Source organism: Salarias fasciatus, chromosome 6, assembly GCF_902148845.1.
Source record: "Salarias fasciatus chromosome 6, fSalaFa1.1, whole genome shotgun sequence".
Lineage (NCBI taxonomy): Eukaryota > Metazoa > Chordata > Actinopteri > Blenniiformes > Blenniidae > Salarias > Salarias fasciatus.
The window spans coordinates 13,619,434-13,640,732 of NC_043750.1; the positions used below are offsets into that span (position 1 = coordinate 13,619,434).

At 43.0% G+C, this 21,299-nt stretch overlaps 3 protein-coding genes across 4 annotated transcripts; 2 read left to right on the forward strand and 1 right to left on the reverse strand.

Annotated features, from left to right (window-relative positions):
• The first annotated feature begins 778 nt into the window (after positions 1-778).
• On the forward strand, positions 779-4,080 carry LOC115390578 (centromere protein M-like). Its single transcript, XM_030094489.1, has 6 exons — positions 779-909; positions 1,996-2,072; positions 2,453-2,551; positions 2,889-2,968; positions 3,148-3,239; positions 3,618-4,080. The coding sequence occupies exons 1-6, from the start codon at positions 853-855 to the stop codon at positions 3,765-3,767; spliced, it is 555 nt and encodes a 184-aa protein (XP_029950349.1). The 5' UTR covers positions 779-852; the 3' UTR covers positions 3,768-4,080.
• A 3,180-nt stretch (positions 4,081-7,260) lies between these two features.
• Positions 7,261-9,476, reverse strand: mb (myoglobin). Of its 2 annotated transcripts, none has more exons than XM_030094491.1 (4): positions 9,339-9,476; positions 8,522-8,622; positions 7,836-8,055; positions 7,261-7,733 (listed from the first exon to the last, which is right to left on the reverse strand). In XM_030094491.1, the coding sequence occupies exons 2-4, from the start codon at positions 8,602-8,604 to the stop codon at positions 7,593-7,595; spliced, it is 444 nt and encodes a 147-aa protein (XP_029950351.1). In that variant the 5' UTR covers positions 8,605-8,622; positions 9,339-9,476; the 3' UTR covers positions 7,261-7,592. The 2 variants fall into 2 exon arrangements, with proteins under 2 accessions (XP_029950351.1, XP_029950352.1); XM_030094492.1 differs by having other exon boundaries at positions 8,522-8,625; positions 9,339-9,425.
• Positions 9,477-12,315: 2,839 nt separating this feature from the next.
• Positions 12,316-20,417, forward strand: LOC115390574 (serine hydrolase-like protein). Its single transcript, XM_030094483.1, has 12 exons — positions 12,316-12,495; positions 14,202-14,345; positions 14,550-14,663; positions 16,065-16,106; positions 16,196-16,215; positions 16,310-16,384; positions 17,894-18,003; positions 18,090-18,169; positions 18,285-18,319; positions 18,403-18,479; positions 18,570-18,657; positions 19,803-20,417. The coding sequence occupies exons 1-12, from the start codon at positions 12,372-12,374 to the stop codon at positions 19,944-19,946; spliced, it is 1,053 nt and encodes a 350-aa protein (XP_029950343.1). The 5' UTR covers positions 12,316-12,371; the 3' UTR covers positions 19,947-20,417.
• The last annotated feature ends 882 nt before the right edge of the window (positions 20,418-21,299 follow it).

The following is a 21,299-nucleotide window of genomic DNA, read 5'->3' on the forward strand; positions in this document are numbered from 1 at the left end:
GCAGTCTGCAGGTGTGTGTGTGCAGGGGGTCTTCTTTGCTGTGCCACCAGTATGTGAATAAAATTTTCTGCTTCCATTGAAACACAATGCGTTAAACTTTTCTTTCAACATCTATTCCATTTCTTTCTTGACTCGGAGTTTGTAGTGAGGAACAATCTTTTCTCATAGCAGTAAGCCAGACATTGCTTTCACAAAAACGAAATGCATTTCCATGTAGATTCATTATTTTCTTTTGAAAACCAAAGTCATAGTTAAGTATCAGATGCAGATACTCCTTTACTCCTGTGAAGAGACAAGCTAATAATGACTAATCTTATTTTAGGCTTGTGGATTCAGTGACCCCTAACTAGAAAATAGTTCAGGGTGACCTGAGCCAACTTTAGCTGTAAACTCTATCAAATAGTAAAATTTAGATCTAATCCTAAAAATAGAGAAACCTAACCCTCCATAATGAAAACTGCCAGCTTCTATAACTAGAGGTGGTTCATTAGTAAATTGGATGTGCAATAACAGCCACCATTTTTATATATGAATGGCAGCTATAGAAGACGACTATGACTCATATCCGACAGTCTAAGTGCTGACTGAGCTTTTTGAGGAGCTGGAATAAAAGTTTTTTCACCAATAGAAAATGATTTGTCTGACTAGTGTTTATTCACATTTTTTGAGAAGTTGTTATACCAACAGCCGCCTGTAGGTGGCAGCAAACACCCGTCAAAGAAATGACAGCGTCATGACGTCAGACGCACGGTGGAGGAAGGAGAAGCGCGGGATATAGAAATGAGCCACTGCGGGTTTGTTTACTAAAACTTTAACACCAAGGCGATTTTTTTGAAGCTTGGGTTGGTAATTATGTCGCTGCTGAAGCCTTTTTCTAAACTCCCCGATCTGAACTCAGCGACTATCTTGGTGAGTCTGTTTCTTGAGAGCGTCTGTTGTCGTGTGGAGCAGCTCCGTGTAGTTTTATCGTCTGTCAGCACCAGAGATCACATGAAGGGATTTTAACCTGAGATAAAACAACACGGTTTGATTCAAACCGTCACATTAAAGATTTAACAGATGTTTAGAATCGGTTTAGTGACAAGTAAATCAGCTGCTACCCCAATTCTGGTAGAAACATTCCTGAATCTCATGGAAAAAAAAATGAAATGCAGGAAACCTATCCTCATTCATTGAGGTTCTCGGTCTCTACACCAATTTCGTCGAGGGGCCACATATAAATGTGATATTAGTGAGGAGTACTGCACCAGAAAGTCACTTACACTCAGTAGAAATCACTATTAATCATGAGGAAACTTTGAGCTGCAATTCCTGCTCCATATTAATAAAGTTCTTGTCTTTCTTTGCGGGTTTGGTTTGATCATCCATCCATTCATTGACCTTCGATTTGGGTGAGGTCAGGATCAGACCCTGGACAACACTCACTTTCACAACTAGGGGCATTTTATGGTCACCAACTAACCTCACATGCATGCTTTTGGACTGGGAAAAACACACGCACATGCACGCAAACTCCACACAGGAAAGCCCCAGGCTAGTATTTGAGCCTGGACCTTTTTGCTTTGAGGCGAGAGTGCAGCCTCTGGTCTGGTAATAGTAAACCAGAATGTAATATTTCAGCTCAGTGAAGACGGTTAAACATAAAGGTGAAACCTCCAAGATGACAGCAAAGCAGTCATATTGCATACAGCCTATTTACTCATTTTAATTTCCTTAATACTTTCTCAATTCATGTCATCATGATCATGTTTGTATTAGTAGTCTAACTATAAAAATTCCAAACTTCTCTATAACACTGATTTCTAGCAATAATAAATTAGCTCTCTTATGTCAAGCATAAAAGAAGTACCAGTAATCCAATTAATTGATTAGTGCGCTAAGTCCAGTGCACATTTAAACATATTGGATTTTTTCTTCTTTCAGTATTTTCCTGGCAGGGCAGGACAGTATGAGGTGTGATCGTTTGGTTTTGTGCTGACTGGTTTCTTCCTGCAGCTGGTGGAGAGCGAGGAGCAGTTTCAGCAGAGTTTAGCGGACGCTCTGGTGGAGGAGGCCAACATCATCGTGAATGTGTGAGTGGTGCTCGTATCGTCCCGGGGACTGCTGCAGTCAGCCGTCTGTTACGGTGAAATCGCCCTTAAAATCACGACTGGAAACACCATCTGTTCTTGAGCAAGTGCAGCTTAACTTCTCCTGTGTTTTTAATGACGTGGGTGTTCAGCCACTGCAGCAGTGATGCTTTAAAGCATCATTTTTGTGATCATGTAAAATCTCATTTCAGTACAGAACATTGTCTTCCTGAGAGTTTCACGATTATGTGTGAAAATACACTGTGCAGTGTTTTAAATGTTACATCCACACATTAATCTTCTGACTCCATCACTTCCTGTTTGCAAACGTTCTCCACTGTCCTCCTGTATTGAAACCTGACTCCAAACCCTCTGTGCACCAGGAGACTAGCGAAGACTCTTCCTCTGCCCGTGGAGAACGAGGAGAGCCGCCCGAGGGTCGACCTGGTGGTGTTCATCATCAACCTCACCTCAGAGCTCAGGTGAATGAATGTTTTGTGGTCAGGGAACGCCGTTTTCCCACGAAATTTTGTGAAATCACAGTTTTTATTTTGAAAGAAGAAAAACGCCTTTTTTATTTTCGAATTTATTGTGAAAGTTATGAGCCAAATTATTATAATAAAAAGTGAGTTGAGTTCAAAAAAGTTCTATATGAATATTATTGTGATTGTTATTATTGCTGTCTTGTCTTAATACCAGAGCTAATTTAGAATACTCCTCTGCAAGCTTTTCTGCAGTGTAAGTTGATTTCAACAGCTCTTCCTGAACAGTTCGTGAACAGTTTCATTTTTTGACGTGTATCGTTTGCTTTCATCATAGTTTCCAGTCTGCAGAAGCTTCCCTGAAATATTTGGATCCTGGTTATTTCCTCGGAAAAGCCTGCTTCATGGTCACAAACGGTACGAGGGCATTTTAAACTTCTAAACCTAAACTGCACCAGTGTTTTTAATCCACCTCACAGCCTTGTTCAGCTGTAACTTAAAGTCTCATTATTACCCCGATGCATTTGAATGTATTGGATTTCAGGTCAGTTCTCGTCCTCTGACCTCCTGACCTTTAGTGTCTCTGCCTCTTGTAGCTCGACAGGCTTCAGTTCCTGTGGAGCGCCTGGAGGCTGTCAGAAAGCTGGCCGCCTCGCTGCACTGCCCCCTGCTGTTCGCTGAGGATCAGGTTAGTGTCAGTCACTGATCAATGAATGTGAGGAATGGGGCACTTTGCAGAAACACACACACACAGTGCCCTGAAAATTGAAAAGCTAAGTAAATTATTCACTTTCACTCACGCATCCAATCATTTTCTCTTTTATGTGAGCGTTAAATCAATTAAGCAAATGTTTAATTACATTAAAAGTCATTTCTGTGCACTGCTGGGTGTTGCAGACAAAGTTTGATGCAGGAATAAGTTGTTACGTCTCCTTTTCCTTTACCTTTCATGCTTGTTTGCGTCCAGATGTTTGTGCAGATGTTTGTTCTTGGTCTGGAAGGGAGACGCTTTAATAACAAGGCTGAAGTTGAACTGTGAACAGAAAGCGTCGTTTTCCTCCTGCAGACACCAGACGGTGTGACGGCCGCTGCCGAGAGGCTGCTGACCATCCTGAGAGTGGCGGCCGGCGTTGTTCCCATGGCGACGGCCCTGTACCTGTCAAACCTGACCAGGTGCACTCTGCCCCCTGACATCGACCAGCCCAGCTTTGATTAGATCCCCTCGCAGATTTCTTTGACGGATGAACCTTTCCCAGCTTCTCATCTTTATATTTATTTCCAGAATTTTTTTTGTTTTGTTTTTATTGTTTTCAGTTGTGTGTGTTTTTCTTTACATCGCGTTTTTATGTTTTTCTTGTCTACGTTTTTAAAGTGTGTGATCATGGCTCTCACATATTCAAACTGTTGATGATTTTAAGTGAGCACAAGTTAACTTATCTTTAAAAGCTGTGACTCCAATCCATTCCAATCACACAACTGAGCCTAACGCTCGTCTTTAGATTCACTGAACTGATGCCGAAGGGTTTGTGACCAGAATTAAAATTCTTGTTAGTGCAAAACTAAATTTGTCCCGGGTGTCATTCAGAGCTGAACCCGGTGCCAACTCTGCCAGGAGCGGCGTCTGCACGCACGCACCGTTACACTCACTATTAATAGTTGCCATTGTGGCAGTTCTCCATCGTACAGGTTAGCCAAACACTTTGTGACAACAGCAGAAGAACTTTAAGGAGTCGGTGATAACGCTGATACACTCTAGATCTTTACCAGACTAATGTAAAATGAAAGCACCAGTCCACTCTCTGAAACATGTGTTCCAGCTTTGGGAGGGAATTATATAACCAAAAGTGTCTGCACTAAGGGAAAAATGGGACTTATTGAGACATTTGAGGAAATAGAATAGTGACATTATTGCTTTACAAGTATTCTAGGTGCTGGTTTGCCTTCTTATTTTCTCAGGAACACGTGTCAAAGTGTGTAATTCTCAGAGGAAACTTTGTCACATTTTCTGTGTTGCTGTGTTAGAAGGTCTGGGTTCAAATACCAGCTGGAGCCTTTCTGTGTGGAGTTTGCATGTTCTACCCCATGTGTGTGTCTGGGTTTCTTTTCAGTTACTCTGGTTTCCTTCCACAGACCACACATGCATGTGAGGTTGATTGGTGACCCTAAATTGCCCCTGTAGGTGAGAGTGTGTGTGTTTGTCCTGTGACCGACTGACAACCTCTCCAGAGTGTATCCTGCTCTCTCACACAGCTGGGATTGGCTCCAGCGAACTGCACAGGATAAAGCGTTACAGAAGATGGATAGCATGTAAAATTATGTCTTTTGTTTTTCTTTTTATCCAAGCAGCCTCAAGTCTCTGCATGTATCCAGAAATTCCAGTATGATGGGTAGTTAAACACCTGTTAGGGCCTTTTTTCATATGATACAGTCACAAACTGACCAAAAAATATAGATTCTACCTTAAAGATGATCTCAATGTGACCATTTTCTCTGTGGATTTCTGTAAATTACTGACTACACACTTTCAGTAAATTCTGTGATAATATTTATTCTCTTATTTGTGTTAAGAAACAAAAAGAAGCACCCTGTATAGGACTAACTAGCAGCACTGTTTGACAATGGTCATACAACTTGCACTACTTTCACTTGCACAGTGTGCACCAAGCACTTTTTTCTATTCATTGTTTTTTTTTTTTTTTTTTTCCTCCTAATTTGAAGGTGAAAAATGTCCCGACTGGGAGTTAATGATGCTTTCCCAAAGCAACGCTGCAAAATATGAAGTCCCTGTTGAGCATGATGGTTTAATCGTGTCTTTTATGAGCGTCATCAGTTTGGATGCAGCATGAGGAGAAGTGGAAGCCATCGGAATCAAGTGAAGCAGGCTGGTTACTGCCTGACCAGACAGACCTTGGCTCAGTTCACAGCAGGTCAGACCTCGGAGGGGGAGGGGGAGGTGAGGGGGAGGGCAGGAGGCCGAGGGTCTCTCCCTGTTACTGTGCCTGCCGTCACGTCGGCATCACACAAACACTAATAATAGGCTGTCATCACGCTCATTATCTGTCACACTGGTTAGCCAAACACCGTTTTGGGCTCACGTCAGGAACTGAAAGTACAACACGGAGCCAGTGGGACAAAGAACGTCGGCGATAGCGTTGAGATATGTCCGACTCTTACTGAGCGATTACTGTTTCTTTCCACTCATACGGAAAACTTCTGGCTCATGATTCAAATGTTTGATGGAGTCAATATCAAGAGCCTGTGAGTGTCACTTTGTGCTGATTCATGCAGCAGTGAAGCAGCTGTTCTGAACATTTGTTTGGTAGATGTTTTCAAAATACCACATTCTATTATACACGCATTTGTGGGATGAGCATTACAACAGAGTATGAAACATTTAGCAGGTCTTTTTCCTGATATCAAATAGCTTTTGTTTGCAGCTGCCTCAGACTTTACTCTCTAGTTTAGCGTTTAAATTCTGTGGCAGCTGCAGTTGATGTAAACTCTTCCTCACATAATCTCCAGGGAACTCTTGTGTCTTTAAATTAATCATATTTAATTACACACAATAAGTGAACACAAATAAAGAATATCTCAAAAAACACAGATTTACCCGGACTTCTTGAAATACTCATGAGGTTTCAATATTTCAACTCTGCTCTGATGTCATGGCACTTTTTTTTATTTTTATTTTTTCATTTTTATGAAAACAACATCCTGGAAAAAGCCTCCAGGTAAGCTTTCTTTTTCTTCTCTGAACAGATATCAAGCACAACTTTTGCAGTGGTGGCTGTTGTGTTTTAAAAGAAGATACCATCTGCACAACTGAATAGCCGTTTATCAGGCGTTCATACAGTTCATCAGTCTGCTTCTAGTAGAAGTAGCAGCAATAGTTGTAGCAGCAGAAGAACCAAATTCATCTGTGCCTTTGTCTTCAGTTAGTTTTTTTCTAGGATAGGGGTTTATTGATTCAGTTAATTATTTAAGAATGGAAAACGAGATCTACGCTTACTGTTTGCAGCTTTGTACAGTTTCACAATGTTTTTTTTTTTACAAATGACATTATCTTCAAGATAATAGACCTTCAAAAAATATAGATCTAGAATTAATATCGTGAAATCTTAATGAAGAGAAGTTGTGTTTGGGCTGCAGGGCTGTGAAACCCGGCGACCTCTGTGACCTTAACGTGATCTGACGACTTGACATGTGGGAAGTGTCGAGCTTTCTCAGACGGTCGGCGAGGCTGACGTCTGGTCACGTTGAAGACAAATCCTCGGCTGCTTTGGTCTCCCAGATCAGAGGTGTGTTTGGGCTCGTTATCGTGCTGCAGCCTGCATTAACTCCACATCAGAGGAAGGTGAATGTCTCTGAAGAGCTGGAAGTCAATTCCCCTCACTCCTGCTAACAAAGCAAGCCCGGCTATCAGTGTTTCCCTCGAGGGTTTGATGTATCACACAGAGGTTTGAAGTTGAGAGAGAGTTAAGGGACGAGTAATGTCCTGAATAGAACTAAAGGCTACAAGAGAAGAAATAAATCTGAAAGGTTTGCTTATTCGTGCGTCTTCGGGCACTGCATCAAAACTTGCGGTTCTCTTCTTTTGATAAATATACTTGTCTACAATGTGTGTATTTGATATTTAATACTCTTCAAACCAAGCATTCCTGAACTGGATTATCTGCTGAGCCAAGTTACACAACATGCAGATGTTTCATTGAAGTATCGGAAGTTTATTAACAACTGAAGTGATTGAAGAGACACATTTTGGCATTTTATTCCAGAATCCAAATATAATCATCAAAAATCAAAATTAAAAGTTGAGTGTTGTTTTTTTTACCCAAGCATTAAGAGAAAACGGTTTACAGTCAGCTTCAGCTCAGTAAAATAACCTCAGAATAAAAGCAGCGATGTGACATTTCTAATGCTCTTTATGTAAAATGATCCTGTGATTTCCACTAAAGGAGTTTTTGATTTTCAAGCAAAACAGAGCACAGAGGAGAGATTTTCTTTTGCCCTCCATCAGACTGCAGAACGGCCGCAGTGACCTTCAGCCGGAGAAGCCCAGCTCTTTGTAGTTGGCCTCAATGTCAGCAATGACGGCGGCCATCACGTTCCTGAGGGCCTGCTGCCCGGCAGCGTCAAGTCCCGCCTTCTCCTCCATGACTTTCACAATGACCTCAGAAATCAGCTGATAAAAAAAAAAAAGAAAAACCAGACACAGTTATACATCTCACAGATAAATCTGAATGTAAACAGAACTGAAGCGTTTCCTGCTTTACGTCGACCTCACCTTGAAGTTATTGATGGCGATCTTGTGCTTGTTGGCGTGGCTGTTGGCCAGGGGTTTGAGGATGGCGGCGTGGTCACCTTTGGCCTTCAGCAGCTCGCCCAGTTTCTTCAGGACGGTGGCTCCGTGAGCAGAAACGGCAGCGTTGCCAGCCAGGTCGCCCTGAGCGATGCCCACAAACTTCGGGAAGAGGTTCTGGGTGTCTGGGTGCTCAGTGAACAAACTGAGAAAAACAGAAACAATACGTGACAGTTTACCGGATATAATGCTTCCCATTTATTCAACTTAAAGAAGGAAGAAGGGGTCAAAGAACAAAACAAAAGCCACATTTATTTAATTATATGTTTTAAAAAAGGAAATTTTATACCACAACATCATTTACATTTTCTTTTGGACATTTAAACAGAAACTGCACTCTGAAAATGAAAACATTTTAATTTGATTTGATTTATTAGCACCTCAGTGGTATTTTATCAACCGCAAACACTACAGGCGTCATAGAATAAGATTTATAACAGATTTATGAAGAGGTCAGTCAGTGTGTAAACAGAAATAAAACCTGACTGAGCTGAATAATTGAATCAGCCTTAAACTGCACAAGAGCAGCTGATTGTTCTGTCCCTCTGTCCTCTAAGGACACTCTGACCCAAACCAGGACAACATGATCTTATCTCTCCAGAACTACTGACCGGGTCAGAACCAGATTCCCATGGGAGGTGTAATCTGCCTCCACTGCACCCCAGTGCTTCAAAACCACGTCAAAGTCAGCCATGATCCGAGGAGACGCGCTCTGCTGAGACAAAGGAGAAGCGAAACAATGCGAGACACTTATCTAGAGGACGAAAACTCCTTCTGTCCCACCAAAAGAAGCAAAAAGAACAACACCAGCAGAGTGTCCGGATTGAAGTTAGTGAGGGTTACACCAACAGTGGTATCTCTTTGCACTTTTCCTTTTGGATTTTGATGGCGGGCCGCCAGGAAGCACTTCATTGAAGGGTGAACTCCTGACTGGAGAGCAGGGGACACGTTACCTCAGCTGCCCTCAGCCCGCCTGTAATGTAGCTTCACCCAAACGCTGCATAATTCATGTGAAGTGAATGCACCGCTGGTTGTAACGCTGCTAAAGGTGTCAAATGGCTATAAAAGGTTTGTAAACACAAAATATTTTGGTCTTCAGCATCAATATATTTCTCCCCAAGGACAGCTGCCTGTAGTATATCATTTTATAGGAGCAGAGGAAGGCCTGCCTACTAAATTCATTGACATTGGCCCCTTAAAATGCCTCATTCCTTTTCATTTTATGCCATAATCAATTCTCCACCCAGACATTTTTTCAATGCATCATTAATGTGTAAATAAAGTAAAACCAAGATGAATCTCTTCAGATCATATTGTTAAAAATCAGACTTCCTCATCAGCAACCTCATCAAAATGTTATTAATTTTTCAGACAAAATGAGTTTCAGCCTCCGCCAGCACATTTTAATATATATAAGACATTACCTACCAGCTGAGTAGTCAAATATCTCCTGTGATAATGTTTAATTCTTCTTGACCTGACTCTCTCCCCCCCGAAGCTGACCTTTTATACTCTCTCACTCTGACCGTTTGCCAAGTGACTCCAGCCCTCCCATCCGTCAGCCCCTCTCTCCTGAAATGCACGCAACACCTCTCGGCTTAATTTGGGAACTTCAGATTCCACACAAACTCTGTCTCCGATGTGATTACGTGGCACTCGGGGGCAAATTAATTTTCTGTTTCATCTGATGGAGCTCTCTGAATGCCTCCGTTTTAATCTCAAGAATGTGGAGGATCGATTTTAGCAGAAAAGTTCTGCCTGAAGACAGAGAAAAAGTGTTCCAGTGTGGTTTTAGCAGCCTGTTTTAAGGCAAAATACAAGTTTGATGAATGCTTTTGTGTGGATTTATTTGATAACAGAAACTGTTTTAAGCAGTAAGTGTGGGGATGTTAATAGCTCCATGCAACAATAATGTGATTCGGCTGCACTCTGACCTTATAAATATTCTCATTTGCCCGTGACTGGACTATAAAATATTCACTGCTTTCTTGAATCTTACCTTCACTTTACTGAATCTGCTGCAGAAAGCAGCTCAAAGTCAGTATGGAGAATATGCTTGTATTGAAATGCACTGTTAGTGAGATACTTAATTTTTTTTAAATTGGCTCCTCAATTATTTTTTTATCAGTGAATATCACAGAGCACACAAAGGTCTTTTATTTTACAGATCGACATATTTGACATACTATATTATAACATCTGAAATAAAATCCAACCTATTCTAAAGTATACATAACTACTGAATTATCTACTCAATTCTGTATTACTATGAAATACAGAAATGTGTTTTTGAGCTTTTTTTCAATATTTTTTAAAAATGATTTCAAAATAAATTGAAAGGAAATTCAGCACAGACATTTGTACGCTGAAGCAGTGGAGCCCAGCCGGTTGTCTGGGACCCCCATTTGGTGAGAACTCAGCCTTCGCCTGACCTCAGGTGGTCAAACTCACATCATAATGTAAACAAAACATGTATAGGAAGCGGAAAAACTTAACACGGTAGGACAAATAGCACAGGGTGTTCGAAGACAGTCAATAAAAAAGGCAGCAGGGAAACTTTGTGAAGGGGAGTAAAGGCTGATTGTTTTTGGGCCTGTGATAACTTTTACTTTGTCCGTTGGCCACCTGATCCCTCTACTGCTCTGTAACAACACTCTCATGGAGACCGCTGCCAGCCACTGTCTTACTGGATGACACTTTTAGCAGATCATCACAAGGCTCCTTCACCACTTACCACCCCAGCTGTAGGGCAGCGAAACAGAGGAAACTGACATATTATTCATCGAGTAAAGCCTCCAGCTTTAGAAGCAAATCAGCTTAGATGCAACAGGTTATTAGTTTTTCTTTTTCCTTCAGTGCGTTTTATTGTTTTGCTTTATTGTTTTTTCCTGGTATGATAGATGGAAGTGGTTTAACTATTGTTGATAATGGTTTTAGAACTGTTTTCAAACCCAGTGTTCACATCCTCAGTCATACCTCAGCAATGCAAAGGAGCTAAAAAGGCCACAATTCAACTCTGCTAACTCAATATGATTTATCTGAGTCAGTATCAAGAGGAGGAGTTTGGATAATATGAGCTCCATCCATCCATCTTCTGTACCTATGCAGGGTCACTGGAGCCAAACTCATTTGACAATGGGCGAGGGCAGGATGCAGCCTGGACCTGCCGCCAGGCCTTCACTGAGCAAACGCAGAGAGACAGACAACCACACACACTCACACTGACACCCAGGGGCCATTTTTAGCATCACCATTTAACCTGCGTGTGTTTGGATTGGAATATTGTTTACATGCAGTTTACATGCACATTTAATACAAACATATGCTATGTGGTACATTTTGTATCAACAAATATGGAAATATGACAGCTCTCTGGTTTCACTGGCTGCAAAGAAATCAGCACTGTAACAACAACCGACCACAAGACTGGCAATAAGGAACACAGAAGCAAAGCCAGTACTAATTAATGCAAACTTTATTATCTTGTTTTGTGCACACAAAGTCACTGCATCACAAGATACCGTCGTGATCTGTGAAGCTCCCTTAGCAACCGATGAGGAAATAACTTCCACAGATGAACTTCTGCCACACGACATGGTGGATGGCACTCTGAAATAAGTTCCCAATCTTTCTGATGTATCAATGCACCAACTTACACAGACATCCCATCTATGTGAAACTGACTAAATGTGCAAGATCGATAGATTTCTACCAATGCATAATTTTCACTGGAAAATTTGCAACGCAATCGATGGATCGTGGCGCAAATAACCGTGATGACTCATTTGTGCTGAGTAACTGCAGTCGAATTACCTAAAATACCTGGCAAAAGTAGCTTGGTCGCTGTCCTTGGTGCTGAAGATAGTTATATCACTAACATTTTCTACCTAAAAAAACTAAAACAGCTTGTTTTTAAAAAAATATTCTGTTTATGTCTTCAGTTTAGTGATTCTCGAGTGAAAGATGCAGTGGCTGAAGCCACCACCAGTTTGTTCTGCAATTTTATTTTGTTCAGCCAGTAATCAGTCATATTTTGATAGTTTTATACAGTAACCTGTCACATGTAACAACACCCAAACAGTGGAAAGTTTATTTCCCTCTGAGATCAATAAAGTGCCCTGTAGATGTGAACTCTCTCCCACTGACTCCAGTCTCTCTGCACCTGCTGCTGATCTGCACTGATGATTCACCACGTGGTCGGTGGCCCGGTCTCTTCCTGCTGTCTCGCGACTCCCGGGTGATTCATGGTTCTTCCGGACTGAATCGGCAGCTTCACTCCTCGATCGCAGCTGAGAAAAGAACCAATAATTCCCGGAAGGGATTCAGTTCAGTGCGTTCAACTCAATAGAGTCGTTCTTTTGAACGATTCGTGCGACCGACGTTGAAAAGTCTCCGATCACGTGACCAAAACCCGGAAGTGTGGAGTGTTTCGGATTGTAAAGTTTGCTGCAGGTGTGCTCGATGCAGCTGAAACGTCTCCTCTATTTAACAGGGCTTGGAGGCATCGCTCGTTCCAGAGACGGTCTGTCGAGGAGCAGAGGAGGCGCGAGAGCGATGGCGTCCAGCAGCCCGGCGGCGGACACAGGTCAGTGGTCTGCCTCCCTCCACGGAGCCGCTCACCTTTCACCCCGATCAATCCTGTAGGAGTTCAAGGAGTTCTGAATATAGATTACAACTTTTGGCTTAACAATTATTTCGTTTCTGAAAATGATATTCATGCAAATACAGCCTCCCTCGTAGGTTATTGTTTAGAATTAGATGTAATAACTAAAAAAAAAAAGAAATTAATTCCATTTTAATTCCATTTCACATGGTCACTTTGTGAAATAAAACATTTATCATTTTCTCTCTACTTAGATCCAGTTCAACAGGTCACTTCCTTGATTGAAGTTTTTCCTGGTGTTGTAGTCAGTCTACTGGAATTCTCTGTAGTTTTCAGCCTGAACTCCTTCCTCTTCAGCATTTTATCCTATGCAGGGTGCTGGAGCAAAGCCCAGTTAAGTATGCTCAAGGGCAGGACAAACTCTGGACAGGACACAGTCCATCACAGGGCAAACACGGAGACAGAAAGACCCGCTCGCTTTCACACCTGCAGTTAATCAGCCTGGAGAGTATCCAGAGGAAACCAAGTTAAAGTTGTTGTAATATTATGAAAAAAAAAAATAAAAGTTTGAATGCACTGTGCTTTTATATTGTGGAAGTTTACATATTTGGCCAATCAGCTGAAGCCCCACTGCCCAATAAGCACGATGTTTGTATTCGAGGTCACAAAGCCTGGACAAAACAAACAAGCGGATTTCAAAAAGAAGAAGAAAGAAAAAAGATGGATTGATTGAGGATTAATGGAAATTAATTATTTACTCTGGATGAAGAGGTAGAAAATTGCATCAACATGGCAGATGACCATGGCAGGTTTTTATGTTGGACAAAACCGATCGGATGAAAGAATAACAGATGTTGGAGATCAGATGGTTTATGTGTTTATTGATCAATATGCGCTCAGAGAAGCGATACACAGCCTCTGAAGTCAAGCCAATTCTGCAGCAGTAGTTTGCTCATGGTTGATTTAAATGGCAAGTAAAAAATTAACTGTGGTTCATACACCAAGTACTTGTCATTTTTGCATGTTGCATATTTCATCGCTGATCTTGAGAAAGAGGGCTTCTCAGTGTCCCTGCCAACGATGGCATTCTTCTTTCAGACTTCTAGTCCTTTGATCTAGAAAGACAATCAGACTGTGAGAACTCTCAAAATTGTCCAAACTCAGAGGGATGTCTGTCTCAGTTCCTCAGTCATTGCAGAGTCGATGTGCTGAAAAGCTAAAGAGGTTTGTGTTTGATAAAGTTCTATTGAATATTGATGGATGAAGGAATAATGAAAACAGAGATGTGGGGAGAAAAAGATTGCGTAAGACAAAAGTCACGATTGTTCATCTGCTGAGTGAAAACCATGACAAAAAAAACTTCCCAGCCCCACTGAAAGTAAACGAATGTGGGAAATAGTGTGAGATAGGAGACTATTGGAAAACTAACCATCACACAACCCTACAGTTCATCCAAATGTTAACTTCTGCATTATAACCTGAATTCGTGTAATGATTCCTCAGACACTAGAGTTAAACCAGATGACTAATGAATTCCTCAAGATCAACAAATTAAGTAATGTTTAATGATCAAAATATTTGATTCAGAACAAAGAAAAAATGATGTAATTCTGAATATTTTAGTAGATTAACCAAATATTTCATAATTTTGTGTTTTGATGAATCTTTTAATTGCTTGTTGCGTTTAGTTTCAGAGCTGACGGTACCCGTCCCGTGGGGAACCCTCACAGGTAAGCTCTGGGGTCCTGAGCACGGCCGTCCTGTGCTCTGCCTGCACGGCTGGTCTGATAACTGCGGAACATTCGACACACTCCTGCCCCTTCTCCCTAAAGGTAACCGCTCCATCATTTACACGCTCAAACAAAAAGCAAGACAGATTTCAACCTGGACTTTTTAGCAGATCATACATGAAAAGGAGCAGCTGAATTCTCAGACTGTGAATTGTGTGATACTGTGTGGTGCAGGAAGTTGTCCAAACACTTAAGAATCGTTGGGTCTGGGTGAGTCTCAGAGCTTCTGTCCTCTGTTCCTCTCAGAGTGCCGCTACGTGGCCATCGACCTCGCAGGCCACGGCCGCTCGTCTCATCGTCCTCCTGGATCGCTGTACACCTTCCCCTCATATGTGCTGGACGTGCGCCGAGTTGTTAGTGGTATGTGGGTTCAGAAACAACCTAACCTCTGTGAAAATTGTTGGTTTTCAAATCGTAGCATGTTACAGTCTCGGCATCATTTTTTAGTTTAGTTGTTTAGTAGAACATGACGCACTGGAGGCCGCTGTCGTCGTCGTCCTTCTACTCACACATGTGCGAAAAAGTCTGGTAAATTGTGGAGAAGTGATGCAGTTTTTGTTCATTTCTGCTCTAAAAAGGTCGATCTGCAGCGGCGCACAGCCGCTTCAGATATTTCACCCCGGTGAAATCAATACGTCTTTGCCGGCTGCGTTATAACTACTCTTCACTGCTTCAAATAATAAGCCAAGGCGGCGTCGTTAAGCCAGGCGGGATCCGTGCCCCGAGTGCCTCCGATGTGTTATCAACGCACCGCAGCAGCTCAGGAAAACGGCTCTCAGCCAACACCGACGCTCTGAACAGGAGTTCATTAATTCATTAACTGTGTCCGGAGTCTTTATTGCATTAGCGGGTGCAGGTACCTCAGCGAGCCGCCGTTGGTTTGTTTATTCTAAAGGCTTTGTGTCGCTTGTAAAACTCCGGAGCGCCTTGAAGGCAGCTTCAGTGAAGCTTTGTTTCAGCACAGGTGAAGTAACTTGCGTCGAGAAGCACATTAATGCATCAATCCTTAGAGCCATCGCTCTGTATTCGTAGTGTTTATTAAATTGCAAAGTAGAAAAACGAACAAGTAAACTGAGATTTACAACATGCAAATTTGCACATCAGTCACTCTCCAAATGCGTTCTGGGTAAAATAAAATCCTACAAAATCATGATACATGACGCCTGCAGTTACTATTGTGGAATAACGGCAGCTGCGGCTGCAGTCGGGCTCTCGCAGCAGGTCAGAGAAGGTCAAACGCCTCTGCCTGTGATCCGTCGAGCCGCGGCGATGTGAGACTCCACACCTGAAGGAGCGGCGCTCACAGCGTGGTCACGACCGGTGGCGGAGGCGGCGGCGGTCCGCCTGCTGCATAATGCATGTCGGTGTCATGATACTCGGCCTTGTTGGTGCTTCAGAGAGAATACACAGAGGCTTCACAGAAAAAATATATTCTATCTCAAGCTCCTCTAAATGTCTCAAAGAGTCAGGATTTTAAAATCACCCAACGAAAGACGGCAGCAGGGAAGACAGTGGAATGTTGATTCATAAGGAAGTTAAATGTTGAATTTCAGTATTCTCCATCCATTGAACAACATGTGGTCTTCAGTGTGTCACTTTCCCGAGCGTGTTGCTGTTAATTGAACCATATTGCCGGATCGCCGGCGCTGCTTTACGACGGCTGAATCACAGCAGCGATGTTTTCCCTCGACTGAAAACAGTCTCAGTGTTTGGTGATAAGATGCTGAACCTGCTTGATGGTGTGTGAAATTACTCCCACAGCTCTGCAGTGGAGCAAATTCTCCATCATCGGCCACAGCATGGGTGAGTGCTGCCGTGTCAAAGAAGAATTAGAGCGGCGAAATGTTTCGATTGCGAGTCGCCGCCTCACGGTTTCTTTCTGCGTGTTTCAGGTGGAAACGTGGCCGGCGCGGTGAGTGACTCGTGGAACAGAATGGTGAAGTTGTGTGTGTGTGTGTGTGTGGCCTGTGGTGTTTTGTGGCATCACACACTGTCCGCTCCTCCAGTTCAGTGCTCTGTATCCGGAGATGGTGGATGCCCTCGTGCTGCTGGACTCCTACGGGTTTTTACCGACTGAAACGGTATTTGCATCATTAATTTCCTCCCACATTTCTCTTAATTTCTTCATTTTCGCAGCAGACGCACAAAAACAGGCAAAACTTTGAAACGTGCCGCTTTGATATGTGGCAGTTTAACCAGGAAAGACGTGAATCCACACACACCGATATGAATTCAGCGCCGGAGCTGCCAAATATTATCCACTGATGTGTAACCTTGGAAAGGTTAGATAACGCGTTTTGAAGATAAATCCATAGTGAGTTTTCTGAAGGGTCGAGTCAGAAAGTCGGCATTAATCAGCTGCTGTAAAAGGCGGCAGGCAGATATTGTCAAGAAATAATGAATTTAGTTGTTTTTTTTTATTCATTTAAATCCTACATATTTCACCTTGAACTGAGTCCATTTAGAAAATGTAAATGTTGCAGAAAGTGAAATTGCATTCAGCTCTAAAGGAAAAGAACAGGAAAAGTCCTAACAAGACTGTCCGAACAGCATTACAGATGATTATTTGGATTTTCAGATGCAAAGTGTCTCTTTCCTCCTGTTATTTAGAGATGTATAAAAGATTAGTGAAGGGGTGGAGCAACCAGTTCTCCCCCCAAAATTAAAGGAGGCTTTCGAGACCCCACTGCTGAATAATCAGATTAGGTTCAGCAAATGAAGTAACATAAAAAACCTTGAAAGCACCATTAGTCGAGTCCCTGAAAGGGAACGCAGCATTTTTTTGTTCTTAATACGGTTTCTGTTTCCTTTACTGAGAAACATCCGAATCTTCTCTCACACTCAAAAAAAGTTCATCCAGAATTAAAGCCAATGTCTGGAGCTTCAGACTAAATTGAAAAAAAAAAAAGAACAAAATCCTGTTATCTCTGAGCTGGAATTAAACCGAGTCTGCCTGTGTCAGCAGCCGGCTTTCTGTTCAAACGTAATCTGCGTAAAAGCCCGAACCGAACCAGTCCCATTAACTCCCAGATTCACTCACTTTGGTGAGAACATCCCGTCTCTTAAAAAACCTTCGCCGTCCCACCGTGACGTTCGCTTTCAGCCCTTCTGATGTTTTCCCATCATATTAACAGAAAAGTAGCCCCGCCACCTCGAGTGGTTTTCCTCCACTGACTTTCCAGTCTGAAGTATAAACACTGCCGGGCCCCAGAGAGCCTGCGCCGCGAACGTTTTATCAATATTTCTTCCACTCAGCGTTTGAAGCGGCGTCCCCGAGGGAGCGGCCTCCCCGGTGACCTGCAGCTCATTTCGCTCTGATTTACACTAAAAGGTTTTATGGCTTCATGACGCCGCCTGATGAATTTCAGATTGTGAGAAAATTAGAAAATATGTCGGCGGCGTGACATTTCGAAAGGGGACGCTTTTAGCCGGGAGTGTAATCGACTGGAGCTCGGTTTCTGTCCTCCGGGCTTGTGCTAAAGATTCTAGATGATGTTATTGCAGGATGCCTCGCCGCTCCGCGAAAATCCACTCCTCTCAGAAGTGTTTACTTGCTCTCCTCGTAATTCACGTCTGTCTTCTTCCCGCAGAAAGAAATCCCCAGCGTGATGAGGCAGGGGCTGGATGAGATGATTCAGTATGAAAAGAAGACGGAGGCGGAGAAACGAAGAGTTTACACTTATGAGAAGGCTTTGGAGAGGTATTGCCTCTCAATAATTCAGCCGTTATGTTTTGTGGCTGAGCTCTCGCTCACTCTCGTCGTTACTCTGCTTCTGCCAACTGCAGGCTGATGAGCGTGAACCAGAGTCTGTCTGAAACATCTGCGAGAATCCTCCTCCAGCGAGGTTCAGTTGAAGTTGAAGGAGGTGCGGGCTTATCTTCTGTGCTTTCATGTCTTTAAAAAAAAAAAAAAAAATGACGCCGCTTGCCTAAGTATTCCGTTTTCTCCGCCCGTGGTTGAAGTGTTTTTCCCTCCTGCAGGAATCGTGTTCTCCCGAGACTTCCGGATTAACCTGGTGGGTTACCGCTGACCTGCACCGCTTCTCCCTGAGGTCCCGCGGACTGTCATTTACAGCTTGTCTTGTTTTCACGCTCTCAGAAAAATGTGGCGCGCATCACGGTGGAGCAGGCCCTGGAGCTGCAGTCCCGAATTCAAGCCTCCGTCCTCGTTGTCCTGTAAGAGATCCCCTCCGCCTCGTATTTCATATGTATCGCATGCAAAACGCTCCAGTCCACTAAATAAACACGCAATCCTTGTCCTTGCAGGGCGGACGGCGGCTTTGAGAAATTCTTTGCCGATACGGAGCAAAAGAAGTTTATAAACCAGGTTCTGCAGGCGTACCGGGACCAAAATGTGAGTTTCTTTTCACGCTCTGCCCGTGTGAGGCAGGTACTCCTGCCATCCCGGTGTTTATTTTTAGCCGTTAAGCCTGTGTGTAGTTGTGCCTAACAGACAGCTGCGCAGACGCAACAGTAGCAGTGTAGCACGAGCGCAGCAGAGATTTTTTATTTATTTATTTATTTTTTTTATTTCGCTGCGAACCTCGGCGCCGACCTACATTCTGCAGCCTGGTCAGGAGCTGCTGGTGAGAGACGGAGTCCTTCCACTGAACCTGCCAGTCAGAGTCGTCTCTGTGCAGCAAGACGATCTGCAAGTGTTTTGATTCTCGGTGTGTTTTCGCACTTGGAAAACAGTGAGATGTGAAGACAGAATCTTTACAATCTCGAGGAATAATTGAAGTTACTTTTATCCTCATTCTTTGAGTGGAGACTCTACCGGAGTACCAGACCATCCATGAGTCTGTGAAGATCTGTTTTCCTGACTGATCAGCTGTTTTTACCACAGCAGGCTGTTAAAGCAGCTCTTTTACTGTTGTTTTCTGACTAAACCTGCAGTCCACAAATAAAAAAAAAACCTCCAGAGACTTGAACCTTTTCACCTGTGGGGGGTTTTCTCCCCCTTCCTGTAGAAGACATGTCATATTTGTCCTTGAGAGGAGCGTGGACGCTCGGCGTCCGTTCTGCTGAGAAAAACAGCTTAGAAAATATTTTCTAAAGCCACCTTTTTTTTTTTTTTTAACTCCATGTTGTTATGTTCCGCTTAAGGAATGTTTTTACTTTCCTCTGATATTGTGCTAGTCTGCTTTTTTGTCTTTGAATGTTTGGACTCAGCCAGATCTGTAAAGATCCGACCTTCGAGTCTCTGAATGCTCCACTTTATTCTCTGTGGTGTGGGTTTTTTTTTTTTTTTTTTTTTTTTTTTTTTTTTTTTTTAGACAAATATTAGCTTCAGCTTGAAGGAATGCTCGAATCATCATTCCAAATAAATAAGAAGATGCAGCTAATCTGAAGCGTGACTTGCGCCCTGCCTTGCTCAGTAACCTGCTGCCAGCTCAGAGATACGACTGCTGACCCTCCTGTCACAAAACTCGCCTCTTTGCCGCTTTGCCACCAGAACCTTGATGCAAACCATCCCCGTTTCTCTGCCTTGCCTTTCAGAACTCGGTCGTGACGGTTTCAGGCAATCACCACGTCCACCTGAACGATCCCGAAGTCGTCGCTCCGGTCGTGTCGGATTTCCTGCAGAAAAAAGTTCTCTCGCCGTCAGCCGGAGCGCCGCCACCTCAGTTTTCCCATTTATAGAGAAGCACAGCCGCTTGTCGATTTCTCCTTATGTCACACTTCTAATGAGCTTTCTAATCGACGACATTGATGAACCCGTCAGCGTGTTTCCATGTGTGACTAACAGAGGACTCGTTTTCTGATCCTCCTCGACACTTCACTTCTCACCAGTCTGCTGCTCTCCCTCTCCAGCTGCTCGGCTCGCTAGTTAATGGGGGTGAATGGAACTGAATAACTGACATATAAATAACATGTTTGAGCATTAATGTTGCTTTCTGACTTCTTCTTTCACATCAGAGCTTCATGCAGCGTGTGTTTTCACTAAGTGCTCACATCTCACCATTACATTCTGAGGTTTCTTAGTATCTATTCAAACTTTAGAATGAGATTATGGGAGTGATTTCAGTCTCCTCAACCTATAAAATCTCATGAGGCACTGTGTTTAGAGAGTTCAAAGCTGTTCTGTCACATGTATTTATTAAAGTTGGACTAGAAGATGTACAGTATTGAGCTTTATTTGCATTTTGTAGTTTTGTTTTATTGGGATTTCATACGATTGACTCGACACAGTTGTGTGTAATTTGATAAGGTCAAAGAGTGATTTTACGAGGCTCTGCGTCTCGGAACGACTTGAAGTGGCGGACATGTTCATGAAGAGAAGATCAAAGTCACTTGAATTCATTGAGTTTATTCCACCAACAATCCCGAAGCCTCTGAGATCACTTTGGTTCTGAGAGAATTCCAAAGTGAAATAATTGGTGCTTCACATTAAAGCGAGAACTGCAACGGATGCACACGTGCGTGCGTGCACGCACAGTTCTGAAGAAGCGCCTGCGTTGACGGATGGCGATGTGTTTGAAGAACCGTCGGAACAACCGACTTCCGGAGTTTTTTTTTTTCTTCATCATCTCGAACCTGCCGCCTTTGAGGAGTGATTGAAATTCTCTGTGGCGGCGCGGCGGGCTCACAAGTCTGCTGCCTGTTGTTAATATTTTAACACTTGCACAGTTTCTCTGAAGACCGCATCCACGCGTTTCATCTGGGAAGGGCGTAAACCTTGACGGCGAGAACAGAGGAGGGATGTGGAACTGGAGTATCACATGTTTACAGGACAGATTCTAATAAAATCCAAATCCAGTTATTTCTGAGAGCTAAAAAAAAAAAAAAAAGACTGGAGCTGATCTAATCTGAAGGATGATCAGCCTCATGAACATGTTCTGTGAGGAAACAAACGTCAACACATGGTGAACATGCGAGGTCTGCACAGAAAGGCACACCTGGCCTCAAACGGGGATTCTCACTGTGAAGCAAGCGTGTTTACCACTACACCACCGTGCAGCCCTCTTCAGACTTCACTAAGCTTAAAAACACATC

Coding starts and splice junctions, on each gene's coding strand:
- LOC115390578 (XM_030094489.1), top strand. CDS start 853: ATGTCGCTGCTGAAGCCTTTTTCTAAACTCCCCGATCTGAACTCAGCG. Junction 910..1,995: donor TGAACTCAGCGACTATCTTG/GTGAGTCTGTTT, acceptor TTCTTCCTGCAG/CTGGTGGAGAGCGAGGAGCA. Junction 2,969..3,147: donor CTGCTTCATGGTCACAAACG/GTACGAGGGCAT, acceptor TGCCTCTTGTAG/CTCGACAGGCTTCAGTTCCT.
- mb (XM_030094491.1), bottom strand. CDS start 8,604: ATGGCTGACTTTGACGTGGTTTTGAAGCACTGGGGTGCAGTGGAGGCA. Junction 8,056..8,521: donor GGGAATCTGGTTCTGACCCG/GTCAGTAGTTCT, acceptor TGTTTTTCTCAG/TTTGTTCACTGAGCACCCAG. Junction 7,734..7,835: donor TCGCCATCAATAACTTCAAG/GTGAGGTCGACG, acceptor TTTTTTTATCAG/CTGATTTCTGAGGTCATTGT.
- LOC115390574 (XM_030094483.1), top strand. CDS start 12,372: ATGCAGCTGAAACGTCTCCTCTATTTAACAGGGCTTGGAGGCATCGCT. Junction 14,346..14,549: donor CCTGCCCCTTCTCCCTAAAG/GTAACCGCTCCA, acceptor TGTTCCTCTCAG/AGTGCCGCTACGTGGCCATC. Junction 14,664..16,064: donor CGTGCGCCGAGTTGTTAGTG/GTATGTGGGTTC, acceptor TTACTCCCACAG/CTCTGCAGTGGAGCAAATTC.